This window comes from Bubalus kerabau, chromosome 3 (assembly GCF_029407905.1).
Source record: "Bubalus kerabau isolate K-KA32 ecotype Philippines breed swamp buffalo chromosome 3, PCC_UOA_SB_1v2, whole genome shotgun sequence".
Taxonomy (NCBI): Eukaryota; Metazoa; Chordata; class Mammalia; order Artiodactyla; family Bovidae; genus Bubalus; species Bubalus kerabau.
Genome location: NC_073626.1, coordinates 146,785,998 through 146,806,893, shown reverse-complemented (window position 1 = coordinate 146,806,893; position 20,896 = coordinate 146,785,998). Strand labels below are relative to the sequence as shown.

General features: G+C 43.0%; 1 protein-coding gene across 11 annotated transcripts in view; it reads right to left on the bottom strand.

Annotated features, from left to right (window-relative positions):
- Window positions 1-20,025, bottom strand: part of PARD3B (par-3 family cell polarity regulator beta) — a 1,164,360-nt gene extending 1,144,335 nt beyond the window's left edge. For all 11 annotated transcript variants that reach the window (XM_055573198.1, XM_055573199.1, XM_055573203.1 and 8 more), the window contains exon 1: window positions 19,754-20,025. In XM_055573198.1, coding sequence (XP_055429173.1) covers window positions 19,754-19,873 — 120 coding nt within the window. In that variant the 5' untranslated portion in view covers window positions 19,874-20,025. The remainder of the gene's footprint in view (window positions 1-19,753) is intronic.
- Between the last annotated feature and the right edge of the window lie 871 nt (window positions 20,026-20,896).

Sequence of the window (20,896 nt, the reverse complement as noted above, 5' to 3'; positions counted from 1 at the left end):
CAACTCAAGTTGTTTAGATGAATGGATATACAATGGATAAATGTTGTATATACTTAGAGTAGAAAAGAATCTAAAGCTGTACAACTAAACTAACACAATACTGTAAATCAACTATAGTTAAATTTAAAAAATCAAGAAGCAAAAATAATATCGTATATGGTATAAACCTACAATGGACTATCACTTAAACCTGAAAAGGAAGGAAATTCTAACATGGGCTGCAACATAGATAAACTCAAAGACATTCTGCTAAATGAAATAAGCCAGTCTCAAAGGGTAAATGTATGTTTACTAAATGTAAAATTCATTGAGACAGGAGGTAGAATGGGTGATTACCAGGGACTAGGGGAAAAGGGAAAATAGGGAGTTCATGTTGACTAGGAATGAGGTTTCTGTTTGGGAAGATGAAAAGGTCCTGGGGTGGAGGATGATGGATGCACAACAGTGTCAGTGCACTCCATGCCACAGAGCTGAATACTCACAAACAGTTAAAATGGTAAATTTACAGTAGGAATATTTTACCACAATAAGAAATTCGACATATAAAAATGGAGGGTTAGAAAAATCTGCTTCCTCAATCCATCACAGCTTCACTACCTAAATTTAAAGTGAAAGTCACTCAGTTGTGTCCGACACTTTGCAACCCCATGGACTATACAGTCCATGGAATTCTCCAGGCCAGAATACTAGAGTGGGTAGCCTTTCCCTTCTCCAGGGGATCTTCCCAACCCAGGTCTCCTGCACTGCAGGTGGATTCTTTACCAGCTGAGCCACAAAGGAAGCCCACCTAAATTTAAGGATACTTTTAAAAAAGATGAAACTGACACAGCAGAGGTCTCTGATTCATGGAAGGGAAAACTCTACCAAAAAAAAAAAAAATGGGAGTAAAACTGTGAATAGACAAAGACATGAAAGTTTTCATTTCTTTGACCATAATAATTGGTAATTTACATTACTGTATCTAATGCAATGAACATTTTCAAAAAGTTAAGTTGTAGCATCATGTTGAAATTAATCCGTAAGAATTTAAAGAACAAGGAAGTGAATATTTTAAAATGCAGATGTAATGAACACTTCAAAAGTCAAACATTATTACAGCTTTTCAAACTAGAAATGAAAGAAGCAACTGAAGTACCTTGAAGGCTAAGCTACTGTATTGCATTAGCTGAAGTGCACACTATAACAGACTAAGAAAGCCTTGTACAATTGAGATAGCTGAATGCCTGCTACACGATAAGTCAGTTTAAAAAAAAATGGCATGACAGTGCTACTTTCCAATGATACTGGAACTCCTCAAATGAAACATCTGGTGACAAATGTGAAGACCGAGTTAATATCCCAACTGTAGAACTGTACTTTTGCCTTACTCCTGGATTCATCTACAGATGAAACTGAACTTGCTATTTCTTTTCTATGAGATGACTACTTGGTGCTGACAGTGACTGAAGAATTGCTTTTTGTATGTGAATGCAAATAATAAACACGGGCACTTAAATAGTCAACATGTTGAATAATTTTTTGGCCTCTCACGGTTCACCCTTGGAACAAGCGTGTTGACACTTGCTTTCCCAGTGCAGAAGCAGTGGTGGGTAAAATTGCTGGTGCCTTAGTTTCAACCAAGGCAATAAACTATACTAGAAATCACTGTATTCTTAACTGCTACTCATCTGCATTTTTAAAGACGGTCAATTGAACTTAAGAATACCCTTAATGAAGCAAAAAAAAAAAAAACACATTAATTTTTGACCCTTGACTTCACGTTTTTTTGACATTGTATGTGAATATTAGAAAGTCCACAGAAAGTACTTCTTCATACTGGTCACCAGTGGACACCTCAGGCAAAAGCACTCCTGTGACTGATGGAGTTGAGCTGAATTCACTGTTTTTTTTTCATGGAACACCATTTTCATTTCAAAGAATGCATGACAGACAAACTAGGATTATTTATACCTGAGCTTTTGGCATTTTTCACATCAAAATGAATGATGTGAACCTGGGTACTTCATGGAAAAGAAAAGACAAAATTTGTTACCAATAACAAAGTAAAAATTAAAATTTTAGAAAACTGTATCCACCACTGTGAGCTTGATAGTTTCACAATACCTTCACCTGATGAAATTGATGATAATATCAATGTATGTGGCTTTTGAAATTGTATAATGAAATGTATCAATATCTGGAAGACTGGTATAACCCAGTGAACAAGTGTTTTCCAAATAACCAATGTATGATGTTAGAACATCACAGAAGGATAGAAGATTTATTCAAAATACAACACAAAGGAATGGATTATAACATAACAGAGTATGAAAATTTTACTAGTATGGTATCAGATTCCACTTTTCAATTAATCTTTAAGAAAGCAATCCTTATTAAGATTCACTCCCATAATTATGTTATATAAGATTCCAACTTTAGAGATCCTACTTGCTGGCTTGATGAAGTAATAAGTCTGGGTAAGTTCCACATAATATAGAACTGTAAGTGATCACCAAGAAAGGAAGGTGACCTCTTCGAGTGGCCTCCAGCTGTTGTTGTTGTTGTTCAGTCATGTCCACCTCTTTGCGACTCCATGGACTGCAGCATGCCAGGCTTCCCCGTCCATCACCAACTCATGGAGCTTGCTCAGACTCATGTCCATTGAATCAGCAGTGCCATTTAACCATCTCATCCTCTGTCATCCCCTTCTCCTCCTGCCCTCAATGTTTCCCCAGCAGGGTCTTTTCCAATGAGTTGGCCCTTCACAGCAGGTGGCCAAAGTTTTGGAGCTTCAGCATCAGTCTTTCCAATGAATATTCAGGATTGATTTCCTTTAGGATTGACTGCTCTGATCTCCTTGCAGTCCAAAGGACTCTCAAGAGTCTTTTCCAACACCACAGTTCAAAAGCATCAATTCTTTGGTGCTCAACCTTCTATATGGTCCAATTCTCACATCTATCCATACATGACTACTGGTAAAACCATCACTTGTTGGATCTGCATGTAATATACAAAAAGCTTATCTACAGTTATTTGAAAAAACTTCTAAAATGCTACTCCTTCTTCCAGTTACATATCTATGTGAGGCAGGATTTCCTTCAAGTATTTCAACCAAAACAATACACTGCAACAGACTGAATAAGCAAGCGGGCACATTTGAGAATCCAACTGTCTGACAAGCAGGCAGCAAAGAGAATGACAACAATGTTACACACGGTCACTCTTTTCACTAATTGTTTTTCTTTTGCTTTGAAATATATAGTCATTTTCATGACAACAGGTGACCTTGTTATGGACTGGTTATTCTAAATCATTTAAATATATTATTTTAATTTCTCAGTTTTTCGGATATGGTAAATATGGATAGATACGATCTGCATAGAAAAGCCCTTTCTGGTCCTCTAAAATGGAAGAGTAAAGAAGGCTGTTGAGACCAGTAAGTCTGAGAACTGTTGCAATGTGCCTATTTTATTTATCTCTGCCAAATGATACTTCCTGCCTCCCTTCTTTCATTTATCTAGATTTTACCCATTTTTCACACTTGGCAACTGTGAGCGCTCTCCCTCCTTAATGCCTGGAGAACTCATCTGGCACCTGGCTGTTGCTCTGTTTTCGGTAAGAATGTGTGTCTCTCCAACTAAATTGGGAAGCCCTGAAGGAAAGGGACTGTGTATGGGACAGCACAGGTGCTCAAAAACACTAACTTAATTATAGACTTTAGAGGATCAATTCAAACAAGTCCCAGGACTTCAATCAATTGCTCAAGGAAGCCAGACCACAAAGGACCTGGGATGAGGCAGAATTTAGGACAAATGTGTGTTTCAACGAGGTCATCTGAAGACTCAGCTGAGAACAAGGGCACAGATGCCAAAATGCACAAGTACAGAAGGTAATAGTAAGTGATATCAGACCATAAGACCTTTATTTCTCAATAAAACAGGAAGCAAGTTATCTGTGGATCATTTTGGAGCAAAAACTTGAGGAATAAAGAGTAACATTGTGGGGAAAGTAATGAAGAATTCACAGAATTTTCTCAAAGTCTCTTACTCTAAAAATAGGAAAAAGGCACTGAACTGAATACCAATTGTTAGGAGTTGAACTGTCCCCACAAAAGATATGCTGAAGTCCTAACCCTTTGTACCTGTGAATGCAACCTTATTCAGAAACAGGGTCTTCACAGATGTAAACATCTTAAGTAAGGTCATTGGGGTAAGTCCTAATCTGATGCGATCTGGGTTTTTTGTACCTTTTATAATGTTTGAACACTTTATTTTTTTAACAAGCACCATGCATTGTTTATTTAACTTTTTATGTTGGGAGTATAGCATATTAACAATGTCATGATAGTTTCAGGTAGACAGCAAAGGGACTCAGCCACACACCTATATATATATATATATATATATATATATATATATATATGTTATGTATGTATTTCTGTTTTTGTATGATGAGAAAGACACAAAGGGAAGTTGGCCATGTAAAAATGGAGGCAGAGACTGGAGTTACGCTGCCACAAGCTAAGGAATGTCTAGGCACAAAAGAAGCTGGAAGGGGCAAGGAAGGTTCTTCTCTGGGAGGCTTCAAAGGGAGCGTGAGCCTGCCAACATGTTAATTTTGAACCTCTAGCCTTCAGAGCTGTAAAAAAATTATTTGTTTTAAGCCACCCATTGTGGCTACCCAGCTCATGATACTATGTCACTGTGGTCCTAGGAAACTAACACAGCAACAGAGGGCTCCTCACTGTCAATAAGGACTTCCCAGGTGGCACAAGTCTGCCTGCCCACGTAGGAGATGCAAGAGACATAGTTCAATCCCTGGATAGGGAAGATGCCCTGGAGTAGGAAATGACAACCCACTCCAGTCTCCTTGCCTGAGAAATCTCATGGACAGAGGAGCCTGGTGGTTACTGTCCACGGGGTTGCACAGACTCAGACACAACTGACCATACTTCGCTATCCATGGTCACAGTCCCACACAGCTCTCCTCACCCACAGACAAAAGTAAAAGGAAAGGCAGAAAGATCTGAAATGCAAATTTAGTTAGCAGCAATGAAAAAATGGCTTCCCTGGCGGCTCAGACAGTAAAGCATCTGCCTGCAATGCGGGAGACCCAGGTTCGATCCCTGGGTGGGGAAGATCCCCTGGAGAAGGAAATGGCAACCCACTCCAGTATTCTTGCCTGAAAATTCCATGAATGGAGAAGCCTGGTAGGCTACAGTCCATGGGGTCGCAAAGAGTTGGACATGACTTGAGTGACTTCACTTTCTTTCTTTCTAATGAAAAACAAACAAACAAAAAAAAGGGGTTTTCTGTGTTTTTTTTTTCAACTAGAGATTTCTGAACTGCAGTTTTGTTTTTTTTTAAGGTTCTGAGAAAATGTCTCTGATCAAACACTGCTGTCAAAACTCAAGCCCACTGAGTCTCTATAAATGTGCCTATAAATACAGACAAGGATTATTTATCCATCTTGCATTTCCTCAGTTCTTTGCTACAAAAGGAAGTAATCCAGAACCTAACATTAAAGTTACCAATACTATGACTATGTCATGATGAAAGAAATATGGGATCGCAAGTGAAACTCTTTCATTTTCTCCAAGATTTTATCAAGCCACCTGAAAGTCTGGGCCAAGATGACTCCGAGCTCATGTGCTGGCCATTCAGAAAGGTGAAGACCTAAATGTTATCCATATAAGATACTTGGCCTTAAAATCCATAGACTGCAATTTAAACCCTTGTAATGCATACCTATTAGGAATTTACCTTCAGCTTCACACTTTACCTCAACCAATAAAAAAAGCAATGGGATCTTGGACCTGTGAAAATTTCTAGAGCCATCTAACTTGATGATCCATTCAATGCCCCCATACATCAGGTAATCCCATTGGTTTTCTAACTATGGGCCCTAATCCATCAGCGAGCAGTGAAATAAATTTAGTATATTCCAACTACTTAAAAAAAAAAGAGTAGAATAAAAAATAAGAGGGTATCATTAGGGTTAAGTAAGGGTTACCATCCTCCTGACTTCATTTGTATATGTGTGTTGTGGGTACTGTGTCATAAAGGAAAACTTATTACTCCTTTATTTATCAATCCAAGTTCTGGCAGAAAAAGATGGTTCACCCAAATTGGGCGCTTAGGAGTTGAATAAAGAACCTATTTATAACGGTTTCCCCAGGATTAAGGAAAAACATTAAGGGAGAGCGCTCCTAAGTGGTGCAGTCGCTACCATCTGGTACCCAAGGGGCCAGGGACTGCAGTGCAGACAGGTGTGCAGGGAGGGCTACCTGATGGAAGTTGTATCCTTCAGTAAAGGGAGGCAGCCAGCCCATGGTAACCCAACAGAAGGGAGCTGCCTCCTGCTGGGACTCCTCCCATGGCTGATGCCAATGAGACATCGCAGAGCAAGACAGTCCACACCACTCAGCCTCCCAGGTCACAGGAGTGCGTCTAGAGCGGCAAACAGAAGGCTGAAAGCCACCAATACAGTTCATACCTTCATCATCTCAGTCTGACCGCTTTTATTTCTGGACGCCACATTTTTTCCACATCTGCCCCCAATCCCAATCTTGAATCAAGGCTCTAACCCAATGCCAAAAAGCTGACGCAAAAGATTGGCGCCTTTATGAACTCATGATTTATGATCTCAGCTACGCCCTTAAACACTCCCCGGCAAGTCTTTCATCCATCCTCAGCCTCCTGCCTCTCCTAGCCCCCACCTGTGGGGCTCCTGGAGGGCACAGACCATGTCTCACTCATCTCTGGAGCCCCAAGTTGCAATGTCTAGAACACAGGTGTGGTCACTGGGCGGTCTGTAAACTATGAAGACGTAAACCTCAGAGGGCTCCCTCTCCCTCATTTGTACCCATGCTTCCCATACCACAAAGCAGTGGTCCCTAACCTTTTTAGCACTAGGGACTAGTTCCATGGAAGACAATTTTTCCACGAATAAGGGGTGGGGAGTGGGGTCGGGGGGCAGATGTGGAGCAGGGGAAGCGGAGGTAGAGGGAGGAATGGTTTCAGGATGATTCAAGTACATTATATTTATTGTGAACTTATTTCTATTATTATTACATCAGCTCCACCTCAGATCATCAGGCATTAGATCCCAGATGTCAGAGACCCCTGCCATAGAGGGTCAAATACCAAGTCTGATTTCTTTGCCCCTGAAATTTCCAAGCCCATTTCCTCTTCTGCTTCTGTATGTCTAATCTGCACTCCTATAGCCAGGACATGGACCAGTTTTCCACCTCCATTCCCAGCTCCCTCTGCCTCCATCCTCTAGGACAATCGATAGAAAAAAAGAAAAACACTATCACCATGCTACCCAGAATGTTCCACTGACTCTTCATGCTCTTTAGACAGTCATATCAAAGGGCCCCTAGCTTGGACTCTGGCTGCTTCTTACAGCCTCATTCCTACTTTTCCCTCTCACAATCAGCTTTAGGAAACTTTCCATATTGTTGTTTTCTTGCCATACCTCCAAAAAACCTTGTCTATACTCACTTGTGGATGCGACTGGTGATGGAAGCAAGGTCCCATGCTGGTCTTTAGACCAATATTGCATAGGAACCTGGAATGTTAGGTCCATGAATCAAGGCAAATTGAAAGTGGTCAAATAGGAGATGGCAAGAGTAAATGTCCACATTTCAGGAATCAGCAAACTAAAATGGACTGGAATGGCTGAATTTAACTCAGATGATCATTATATCTATGACTGTGGGCAGGAATCCCTTAGAAGAAATGGAATAGCCATCATAGTCAACAAAACAGTCCTAAATGCAGTACTTGGATGCAATGTCAAAAACGACAGTTCATTCTGTTCATTTCCAAGGCAAATCATTCACTATCATGGTAATCCAACTCTATGCCCCGACCAGTAATGCTGAAGAAGCTGAAGTTGAACGGTTCTATGAAGACCTAACAAGACCTTCTAGAACTAACACCCAAAAAAGATTTTCTTTTCATTATAGGGGACTGGAATGCAAAATTAGGACATCAAGAAACCTGGAGTAACAAATACTCTAAGGCAAATTTGGCCTTAGAGTATAGAATGAAGCAGGGCAAAGGCTAACAGAGTCTTGCCAAGAGAATGCACTGATCATAGCAAACACCCTCTTCCAACAACAAAAGAGAAAACTCCACATATGGACATCACCAGATGGTCAACACTGAAATCAGACTGATTATATTCTTTGCAGTCAAATATGGAGAAGCTCTATACAGTCAGCAAAAACAAGAATGGGAGCTGTGACTCAGATCTTGAACTCCTTATTGCCAAATTTAGACCTAAATTGAAGAAAGTAGGGAAAACCACTAGACCATTCAGGTATGACCTAAATCAAATCCCTTACGATTATACAGTGGAAGTGAGAAATAGATTTAAGGGACTAGATCTGATAGAGTGCCTGATGAACTATGGGTGGAGGTTCCTGACATTGTATAGGAGACAGGGATTAAGACCATCCCCAACAAAAAGAAATGTAAAAAAGCAAAATGGCTGTCTGAGGAGGCCTTACAAATAGCTGAGAAAAGAAGAGAAGTGAAAAGCAAAGGAGAAAAGGAAAGATATAAGCATCTGAATACAGAGTTCCAAACAATAGCAAGGAGAGATAAGAAAGTCTTCCTCAGCGATCAATGCAAAGAAATAGAGGAAAACAATAGAATAGGAAGGACTAGAGATCTCTCCAAGAAAATTAGAGATACCAAGGGAACATTTCATGCAAAGATGGAATCAATAAAGGACAGAAATGGTATGGACCTAACAGAAGCAGAAGATATTAAGAAGAGGTGGCAAGAATACACAGAACTGTCCAAAAAAGATCTTCATGACCCAGATAATCATGACGGTGTGATCACTCACCTAGAGCCAGACATCCTGGAATGTGAAATTAAGTGGGCCTTAGGAAGCATCATTACGAACAAAGCTAGTGGAGGTGATGGAATTCCAGTTGAGCTATTTCAAATCCTGAAAGATGATGCTGTGAAAGTGCTGTGTTCACTATTCCAGCAAATTTGGAAAATGCAGCAGTGGTCACAGGACTGGAAAAGGTCAGTTTTCATTCCAATCCCCAAAAAATGCAATGCCAAAGAATGCTCAAACTATCACACAATTGCACTCATCTCACACGTTAGTTAGTAAACTAATGCTCAAAATTCTCCAACCCAGGATTCAACAATACATGAACCAAGAACTTCCAGATCTTCAAGCTGGATTTAGAAAAGGCAGAGAAACCAGAGATCAAGTTGCCAACATCCGCTGGATAACCAAAAAATGAAGAAAGTTCCAGAAAAACATCTATTTCTGCTTTATTGACTATGCCAAAGCCTTTGACTATGTGGATCACCACAAACTCTGGAAAATTCTGAAAGAGATGGGAATACCAGACCACCTGACCTGCCTCTTGAGAAATCTGCATGCAGGTCAGGAAGCAACAGTTAGAAGTGGACATGGAACGACAGACTGGTTCCAAATAGAAAAAGGAGTACGTCAAGGCTATATATTGTCACCCTACTTATTTAACTTATGTGCAGAGTACATCATGAGAACTGCTGGGCTGGATGAAGCACAAGCTGGAATCAAGATTGCTGGGAGAAATATCAATAACCTCAGATATGCAGATGACACCACCCTTATGGCAGAAAGTGAAGAAGAACTAAAGAGCCTCTTGATGAAAGTGAAAGAAGAGAGTGAAAAAGCTGGCTTAAAGCTCAACATTCAGAAAACGAAGATCATGGCATCCGGCCCCATCACTTAATGGCAAATAGATGGGGAAACGGTGGAAACAGTGTCAGACTATTTTGGGGGGCTCCAAAATCACTGCAGATGGTGATTGCAGCCATGAAATTAAAAGACGCTTACTCCTTGGAAGAAAAGTTATGACCAATCTAGACAGCATATTAAAAACCAGAGACATCACTTTGCCAACAAAGGTCCGTCTAGTCAAGGCTATGGTTTTTCCAGTAGTCACTGATGTGAGAGTTGGACTATAAAGAAAGCTGAGCGCCGAAGAACTGATGCTTTTGAACTGTGGTGTTGGTGAAGACTCTTGAGAGTCCCTTGGACTGTAAGGAGATCCAAACAGTCCATCCTTAAGGAAATCAGTCCTGAATATTCATTGGAAGGACTGATGTTGAAGCTGAAATGCCAATACTTTGGCCACCTGATGCAAAGAACTGACTCATTTGAAAAGACCCTGATGCTGGGAAAGATTGAAGGTGGGAGGAGAAGGGATCGACAGAGGATGAGGTGGTTGGATGGCATCACCGACTCATGGACATGAGTCTGAGTAAACTCCAAGTGTTGGTGATGGACAGGGTGGCCTGGTGTGCTGCAGTCCATGGGGTCACAAGGAGTCAGACATGACTGAGTGACTGAACTGAACCGATCCTCAGTCAGAGGCAGGCAGCGTCTCACTCTCCCTGTTTCCAACGCCCTCCCGTCCCTTACTGCCCAGCATTGGCCATTCTGTTTTCTAAACCCTGCCCACATGTAACTCCTGGTGAAATTGGCACGACTTCCTCATCTCTACCTGCTCTAAAGTCAAAGGTGACCACTCTCTTCCATCTACCACTCCAAACCCATCTAGTACACCGTGTTACTTATCTACATTCCTTTCTCTGCCATATTAGTTTATTAGCCTGATGGAGGCAGGGAACATGTCTTATTTTATTATATAACTCCAGTGTAAACAGAATGATTGACCCAACGTCACTCTTCAACAATCTTTGAAGTAACGGAAGTGGCCTTTGGATTGTCAGATCATCAAAAGCAACCGTAGCAAAGCATCCACTACCTGGGAGTCAGACCAAGGCCTCACTGCATATGTGACATACTTTTTCATGGGATGTAGATGGCATTAAGAGATGCAGTTTTCACCCACCATTCTTAAATCAGGTGCCCCACTCTCTCTCCACCTCTTTCCCAATACAGGCCACCTATCTATAAACAGGGAGGAGTACAAACCCTGTCTATACATCCCTTGTCAGAAGCCCATCTTTGTCTAGTGGTCACTCTTTGTAGGGCTTATGTCTCTACAAATAAAGAATGGAAGCAAGACTCGCTCTAAATCCCCCTAAAAAAGGTATCAGAAGTGTACTGTCAGAGCTCTCCCACATACCCTTAATTTCTGTCTCAAGTGAAGCTGGTAGATTGGGTCTGATCCCTTCCCCTGCCAGTGTGGGTCTCTAGTCATGCTGTTGGTGGCTTAGCTGAGAGTTGCAGACATCTCTTCTATTATCTGCCTCCATCACCAAACGGCCCCACCAGCTCCTCCTCTGGGACCCAGGACCTCTTGATAAGTTTAATATATCCTTTCCTTGAGGTAAAGGACAAGAACAGTACAGGGTGTATTTACCTGCATGATACTTAGTACTGAATCTGACCGAGACTGAATTGAGAGTGAAACCTTTTTAACCATCCTGTCTCTTGGTATCCTGCAATTCTGTCTCATTGCAATCCACAGAGTAAGAGTCCAGCAATCAAAAGAATGGTAGAGCCCGAGAGGGGAGACAGAGCTAATCTGGCAGCCCCAAGATGCAGTTACAGTGCCTTTCAAAAATAAAGGATCCACCCAAATGGAGATAGTCCAGAATCATTTTTTAAATCAACATGAAATTAATAAATAAGACACTGAAAATCAAACATTGTTCAAATGTAAAGGGCAGCATTGTACAAATCTCCATGAAACAAAAACATTATGATGTTCCTTTGCTAAAAATCCAGAACTGCAGAGCACTTAGCCTCAAAAATCTGCGAAGGGAGTCAACCTATCAAAATTTGAAGCTGTTATTTAAGACAATCATTGCGGCAGATATAATGGGCCACTCAACTACTGCCTACAGCACATGTGGATTTGATGAGGTATTTGAAGATAATCAAGAGAAAAGCTGCATTTAGACTTTCTTTATAAAACTATACCACATATAAAGATTTCATATAAAGCATAGTGTTGATTATGAGGTGATTCTCACTTTTACGAAAGAAAGCCATGTGAAAGGTGATACAATTTAACAAGCATTTCTGGTATACATACTATATATCTGGTAGTGTGCTAAAAACAGGGATAGGAGAATAAATAAGACTCATTCTTTGTTCTTAAATAGTTCAACTTAGAGTGGAGAAGACAGAATGGTTGCACTCTGTGGTCAAGCCCGGACAGTTCCTCTCCTGCATTCACGTGGACTTCCTTCCCAGGCCCACTGCATCTGGACAGCACACATGGCCAGTCTGACCAGTGGAATGCTGGCACAAGTGATGTCTGCCACTTCCAGGCCAAGCCCCCAGGCTTCTGTGGCATCCTCCACACTCTCCTTGCTTCCCAGTTGGCACAGGACAGGGAATCTGCAGAAAACCCCAAAACCAAAAGGAACAGCAGTAGGTGGCTGCATGGGTCATAGACCCCATCTCCCCCTGAGAAAGCAATAAACCACTGTCCTTTGGGAATTGTCTGTTAAGTTAGTAGACCTTGATGAGTAGACAGTATAATGTAAGATATGGTTTTCAAAATGAAAACACTGCACAGGGAGTTATAGGAACACAAGTATGAAGCCCCTAAGTGACGGTGAGGGAAAAGGGAGGGAGGGACTTCCTAGAGAAGAGGCAGTTGGAGTTTCATCCCAAGAGATGAGCAGGATTCACTTGGGGTGGGGGAAAATGTGAAAGTTTACGTCACATGAGCAAATTTAAAGGGTATAAAGGAATAGAGAAGATATTGGACCCGGAAGCAAAGTGGGTTTTCACATAATAGCAGTGAAGAGCCATTTACATATCCCAGCAATACTCCAGACAGGATCAGATCCACAGCTGTGAGGTCCTCAATGGAGAACAGTTTGAAAGAATTGGGAGCTAACTGTGGTATTGGAGAAGACTCTTGAGAGCCCCTTGGACTGCAAGGAGATTCAACCAGTCCATCCTAAAGGAGATCAGTCCTGGGTGTTCATTGGAAGGACTGATGTTGAGGCTAAAACTCCAATACTTTGGCCACCTGATGCGAACTGACTCATTTGAAAAGACCCTGATGCTGGGAAAGATTGAGGGCAGGAAGAGAAGGGGATGACAGAGGATGAGATGGTTGGATGGCATCACCGACTCAATGGACATGGGTTTGGGTGGACTCCGGGAGTTGGTGATGGACAGGGAGGCCTGGCGTGCTGCAGTTGGTGATGGACAGGGAGGCCTGGCGTGCTGTGGTTCATGGGGTCACAAAGAGTCAGACACGACTGAGCGACTGAACTGAACTGAATGGCAGAAAGGCCAGTTACAGGTCTGCTGCAGTTCCCCACAGTAGGAATGAGAAAGAACTGGTGTGGGGCAGAAAGGAGGAAGCAGATCTAAGAAATACCACATGGAAGCATCAAAGGACTTTTCTGACCAACCAGACAAGTAATAGAATATGGAGGATGAGAGGTCATCAAAGAACAAAGGACTTCCGGTTTCTGAATTAGACAACCAGGTGAATGGTGGTACCAGAAATGAAGAAAGAGGCTACAGGAGGATGTGTATGTGTTTAGTCGCTCATTTGTGTCCAACTCTTTGCGACCTCATGAACCGTAGCTTGCTAGGCTCCTCTGTCTGTGGGGATTCTCCAGGCAAGAATACTGGAGTGGATTGCCATTTCCTCCCCCAGGGGATCTTCCCAACCCAGGGATTGAACCCAGGTCTCCCTCACTGCAAGTGGATTCTTTACTATCTGAACCACCAGGACAGGAGGATGGGGACATGCAGACGGACAGAGAACAAGCTGGGCTTGAACTATGTATGGGACATCAAGGTGGTGAAGTCCCGAAGCTGCTGGATATTGAGGTCAATAGCAAGTTCAAGGCTAGAGGTGTGTGCCTGAGGGAAGCTGAAGCGATGGAATGGATGAGATCCAACTGAAATAAAGGAAAGAACCCCGAGGCACCAGCACACAAGGGAAACTGTATTGGATGCACCTGCAAAGACACAGAAGACAGAGACATGTTTAGAAATTCTGGGTAGAGAGAGTTTTAAAAGGTGAGATATCATAAAAAATAAGGACTGAAAAGTAACCATGGCTCTTAGCTGTCATATCCTGATAATCTTATTAAGAGCACTCTCACTGGAAAACAACAACTTACACTCATCTATTGGGATGGTAATAATGGGGACTAGAGGATAATGATTCCTTCTAAAGAGATGTCTAACCTCAGCTCCAACTGAAGGCTGCCATGTGGGAAAGTAAAGCCCAGTAGTCTCAGAGCTTCTGATTCTTTTTTCCCTAAAAGACAGAAATCTGGAGTTTTGCATGAAATCTCAATATTATTTAAACATGGCAAAAGTCAAAATATAACACTGAGCAGAACTTAAAAAACACTTCTGTGGGTCATAGCAGACCCCATGAGCCCTGTGTTTGCAAACTTAGAGGCTGCTCAATGCAAGTCAAGTAACAGAACCAAAACCAAGTTAGAAGCATGTGCCTTGCTGATGGTGAGTCAGTCCTGTCTACATGCTGGAAAGAGCATCTAGTTCACACATTGGGAGAGGAGAGAACTGAATAGGAAATAAAGCACTCAAGTCAGTCACTGCCCAATAAACTGAAAAGCATTTGGGGAATTCAGTGTGGTCCTAGCTTATGCATAAAGGAAACTTATCCTCTGGAAACAAGACATCAAAAGCTGAAAATTTCAGGAATTCAAGAGTTCTAATTTTTTCTTCCAGTTGATTCTTGTCATTGTACAAATTCTAAAACTGATCTCATAGTCAATCAGGAGAGTCCATTGCTCTTAGCTAATTCCAATCTATGAAGCTGATCTCAACTTGTAAAACCAACAAATTATTCCAAATATCTGAATACAGAAGAGATTCATTTTGAAAGTCAATCAGATGTTTCTTTTAAAAAAAAACAAAACACTATCCTCATACACAAAGATCTGCAAATCTTCCTAAAAATTCTATCATACCCACTACCCCATAAACTCAGTGTTCATACTATTTGACTCCTGAACTCACACACATGTACACACTATACACTCTTATTTGTACTTTTGTTACTGAACAAGTACTTTCCTTTATTTACTTATATATAAAATCAATGTTCAATTTAATAAGTTCTTTGAACACCTGCTGGGAGAATTCACTTAGGGTAGGAGTAGAAAGATAGTTGCTATAACAAGTTGGTCTGTAGGTGTCTAAGACATAATTATCTGCTGTCAAATGATTTTAAAAATCAATTTAGTTCAGTGACACCAAAAGATGTAGTAGTAGTAAATTAGTGGTTCTCAATTCTAACTGGGCATTTGTATCATCTGAAGTATCTTTTTTTAATACCTATGCCCAGGTTTCACTCCAAATCCATGGAAGAAAAGGACTGAAGCATGTATTATTTAAAACGTTAAAATTAGAGGTAACTAATGATCAACCAAAGTTGAGAGCCCTGCAGGATATGGTTCAATTAGCCATTCACCTGTGACATGTAATTTTGATGATTAACTAATTACTCAATGATCCCCACCTTTACTACTGAAGACAATCCCCTCTCCACTAACTACTTAACTGAACTGGATTTAGAGCCTCAGATGATGATAAACTACCAGGATCCAAAGACAAGCAATTCCTTAATTCTTGCCCCTTGGTCAACTCACCTCCCTAGTAGAGGTTATCAAAGGACAGGGATGAGGGAGGCCACAAGAACCTCAAAGTCTGAGAGAATTCAGCACATAATTAAAGCCTTCCCCAAAGCTCCCTCAGTTTCTTCAGTATCTTACCTACTTCTAGCCTTATCTGATGCTGATTAAGCTGGCTTCCCACATTCCACAAATACCAGCTTCCTTTGTTTTTCTCAGTTGGAGGTGGCCAGTTCTCTTCTTCTGCTCACAAAACCCAGACTGTCCTCCTTGGGCTTCATGTACCCTTCAAACTGTAGAAACCCCAACTCTCTCCTCAATCTTGAAATCTGCCTTTCTCCCATCTAAATTATTCAGGGCTCAGGAAGAAACAGGCTTCGTTTACATTAATGTTCCCACTTAACATGTTTCTTTACCTTCTTACCTCTCTACCCAGATATCTCAGAGATCATGCCCAATTTTTCAATTTGTAATTAGACTGAAGAAGATTCTTCAGACTTGATATGCAAATCCTGCAATATTTTTCACAGAAATCAGACTTCCCCCTGTAACATACGGACCTATACTGTAAAAGATAGAATTGAAAGGAGTGTGAGGATGCCTCAACACTTTGAAGGCTTCCCAGGTGGCTCAGTGGTAAAGAATTTGCTGACAATGGAGGAGACGCAAGAGACCAGGTTTGATCCCTGTGTTGGGAAGAGAAGGAAATGGCAACTTACTCCAGTATTCTTGCCTGGGAAATCCCATGGACAGAGGAGCCTGGCAGGCTATAGACTATGGGGTCACAAAGAGTTGAACACGACTGAGCACATACGCAAGCCTCCTTTTGCAAGAAACACAATAGCTATTGCTATCATTGGGTTGATATATTATTGTAGCAGTTTACAGATGGAATTTTTTTTTAAAACAAACTGTATAAAAATTAATAAGATGGGTAAGTTCCACTGCATAATGACTTACTAGGCTCCATATTAATGACTGAGAGTAAAGACCTGGAAACACAGTTCCTGGGCTTCCAAATGTCAATTCTACCACATACTATTCATACTTCTGTGCTTTTCCCCAATCTGTAAAATGAGGATATTAGTATCTCGTTCACGGAGTTAGTCATTTGATATACGTAGGCTGCAGTCCATGAGGTGGCGAAGAGGCCAACACAACTGAGCGACTTCAGTTTCACTTTTCACTTTCATGCATTGGAGAAGGAAACTGCAACCCACTGCAGTGTTCTTGCCTGGAGAATCCCAGGGACCGGGGCAGGGCCTGGTAGGCTGCCGTCTATGGGGACGCACAGAGTCGGACACGACTGAAATGACTTAGTAGCAGCAGCAAAGCACCTAGAACAGTGCCTGCCCCAAGTAAGGACAATTCCTCTTGGTGGTTGTGTTATTACTACTGAGTAAGCCCATCCTCATCGACTTGCAGCTCCTGCGGCCCTCATTAAGTCTGTGCTTCTCTGGTGGTTCAGACAGTAAAGAATCCACCTGCCAATGCGGGAGATCCAGGTTCTATCCCTGGGTCGAGGAAGAGCCTCTGGAGGAAGAAATGGCAACCCACTTCAATATTTTTGCCTGGAAAATGCCATGGACAGAGGAGCCTTGCAGGCTACAGTCCACTGGGTTGCAAAGAGTCGGACACGACTGACAGAGTAACACATGAGGGATTAAAACCTTGCTGTCCAGAGAAACAAACTGTTTAAACCTTTCACTAATTTAAAGAAATTGAATTTATGCCAACTTGTTTTTGAAATTGAATTTTGATATTTCTGGTCTTTTCCCATCATTTTCTAAATTCAATGGATAAAAGCATGGACTTTATCAGAGTATTTCGTGACATTTTAGTTCCATTAGGAATATAATTTAATATTAGTTAAAGCCTTGTTATGATTACAATGCTATTTAAAACGAAACTATGAGAGAGGAGTATTTTGGGAGGAGAAAAATATCACTCTCCAGTTATTAAATTGAGATTTTAAAAGCCAAAGAAGGGAGGGAGAATTTATTAGTTGCAGGTGACCTTTAAATGTCACATTCACTAATATATAAATGTAAACACAGAAAAATGTAATGTCTGGTAATAATGGTAAACTGATCAATACAATTACATTATGGGATCTGTGATATTATAAATTATGCTTTCAGTACAGAATATTGATAGTTTTTTAACACCTTTTAAGATCAAATTATAATGCATTAAATATCCTATAGTTAATTCCCTGTGTGCTATTTATAAGCTTATAGCTTACTTCTATTACTTGGACAGCTCCATGTAGCGAATTTCTAAATATTCAAGGTTTTAGAATTAAATTATTTTTCACAATGTTTAAAAAAATAAAAATAAGTTTATCATCTCAATAAAACAACCTCTCCGTGAAATTTGCTTTAATAATTTGTCTAGAATAGCATGGTTAGGTTTAACCTTAGACTACTTTCAGAAGTTAGGAAAATAGGATTTTAAGGAAAACTGGTTACCAGTGTCACTTTTCATTTTTAACAGAATTACACAATATAAACAGCAGGCACTATGGTAACAAAGGAAAAAAACATTAGGTAGATACTTATATAGTTATATAGGCTACTTTGATTACTTTCTTTCTCTGCCTCAATTCCATTAGTAAAAAGTCCAGCTTTAGAGATTATATTTAATATATTAAAAGACCATTCTCTACACTCATCTTTAGCTCTTGACTGTTCACGGAAATATGCACATGCATTTATCCAGAGTGGAATTTTTTCCTGTATAATAATTCCAAGTGGAGGCACAGAGATGCAGAGATTTTCTTAAATGCCTCAGTTATAGATATTTAGAGAAAACAACTGCTTTCATGCCTTGGATAACCGAGATGACATTAAAATAAACTACATCTTTCCATCATTAAATTGGCCAACATACTATTTCTACAGTTCTCACAGCATGAGGACAAACATTAAGAGAACCACTGGCCTCTAAATTAAGAGTTTATGATTTGTCCTATTTGAGAAGATTTGGGGCAAACAAGATATCCTTTTGGAGGATTCAAAAAAAAAAAAAAAAAAGATGCCCCTGGAGGACTTCATTTAAAGTTTTCATGGAAACTTTTTTCTTTAAAGAAGAAACAGGCCCAGGATGTTACCCAAACACTCAATATGAGTTCTAGAGTCTAGCTACGGCTTCTGAATATTTAAGTATGCCTTACACACTGGCTCAGAGGGTAAAGCGTCTGCCTGCAATGCAGGAGACCTGGGTTCGATCCCTGGGTCAGGAAGATCCCCCTGGAGAAGGAAATGGCAACCCATTCCAGTACTCTTTCCTGGAAAATCCCATGGACAGAGAAGCCTGGTAGACTACAGTCTATGGGATCGCAAAGAGTCGGACACGACTGAGCGACTTCACTTTCACTTTACACACTTACAAACACTTCTGGAACCTTACTTAGATTTCACTTGTTCTTGGCTTCAGGGACAGAGCTGGGAACAGTCTTTGTCATCATTTCGACAGTCACCCCGGACCTGACACTGCCCACACACTTAGTAGATGCTGATAGAAAGTGAGGTGTTAAAGTAAAAATAGCAGACTGGTTGGTGTCAGCACACAGCATCCTTCCACCTGACCTCCTGCTGGAGTCATTGAGAGAGGCCAGCTCCAGAGGCTGAAATTCCAAGGGCCTCATTAGTTGTAACTTCCGAGTATCTGTTACTTACACCAATCAACTTTCTAACCCAAGTATTAGAAGTAGGGCGGGCCTTAGCTGGTCAAAAATCACATCTGAGGTGAGCAACACCTTCGAGTGCTCCTCTGAGGTCTGTTCGCTCCAACAACTTCTACAGCAGTGCTTGTCAAACTTCACTGGCCATTGCAATCACCTGGGAGCTTGTTGAAAAGCAGATTTTGAGGCCGTGGGCTTGGACCGGGGCACCAGATGTTGCCGTTCTAACGAGCCCTCAAGTGATTCGGCTGCCGCGGTTCCAACCACCACCCTGAAACAAGCAAGGCCCACAAACGCCCAGATCCCTCATATTAGCAACATACAAAAGTTGCGGCCACAGGTCGTGACAAATCAGGTCGCCGAGGTGCTCCGCGTCCCCAGAGCGTCGCCACCCTGTCCTCGGGGCACCTGGCAGGTGCGGTGGCGGCGGAGCGCTCCCGGGTAGCCAGCCCGCAGCCGCGCCCCCTCCTCCGCCCCGCCCGCGCGCCCCCAGCGCCGCGCCCACCTTCTCGCGGGTCTTCAGGTACCGCTGCAGCGCCTGCTGTGTGAGCTCCCGGACGCGCAGCTGGCCCTCCTTGCAGGGCACCACGATTCCGGTCCTGCCGAAACACACGGTCACTTTCATCCTGGCCCCCGGCGACCACGCCGGGCCCGGCCGAACAGGTGTCTGGGCTGGCGGGCGCGGCCCCACTCTCAGGGGACACCGGGCGCCGGCGGAGACCCCGGGGCGCCTCTCCCCGGCCCCCCTTCCGGATCAGGGGCTCGCAGCAGCGCCCCTCTGCCCGGGGCAGGCGGCCGCCGGCGGGCGGGAATCGATCTGAGAGCAGGCGGCAGCGGGGAGAGCTACCTCCCAGGTGGCGGGGGGCCGGGGAAGCCGGGGGGCCGGGCTGCTCCTCCTGCTCCTGCTCCGGCTCCGGCTCGGGCCCGGCCCAGGCGGCTGCTCCCCGCCCGCCAAAGCGAAACTGCCGGCCTGGCCCTGGCCCTCGCCCTGGCCCTGGCCCTGGCCCTGGCGGCGGCGGGGCCGGCCCCAAGCCCCGGGCTGGAGTGGGCGGCGGCGGCGGCGGCGCGCGGGGCCAGAGTTGGGAGGAAACTTTTGCGCCGGATCCCAACTCCTCCGCCGCGCGCCGCGCTCTGGGCTCCCGCGGCCCCCGGGCCGGCCTGGGCCCGGCTCTTAAAGGGGCCGCGGCGCTCCCCGGGCCCGCCGTGCACTCGGCAGCGCGGGGCGGGGGCCGTGCGGGGCGGTAACCGGAGACCGGAGACTGCTCCCCCTCCCTCGGTCTCTCCCTGGCTCTGTCCCTCCCGCACACGCATGGATCTCTAGGGAATTGTAACGGGACCTCAGAGCTCCCCACCGGGAGATTGAAACCGGATCTCATAAAGCACACTCCAGGGAATAGCTGACAGACTGCAGAGCTACACCCTTAAAACCAAGGGATTGGAGCCAGATTCGAGGAGAGCCCGGGAGCAGGTGCTTCTCGCCCCGCCCACCGAAAACACCTCTAGGCGTGGAGGTTCGCAGATATTGAGCTGCAGCGGTGGCCAAAGGACCTGTTAAGAATTTAGTCTTGAGCACAGCATCACATCTGCCCTCTAAAGCTCTTTGATGGAAAAAAGTGAAGGGATTCTTGGGGAAAACGTAGTAGTGGAA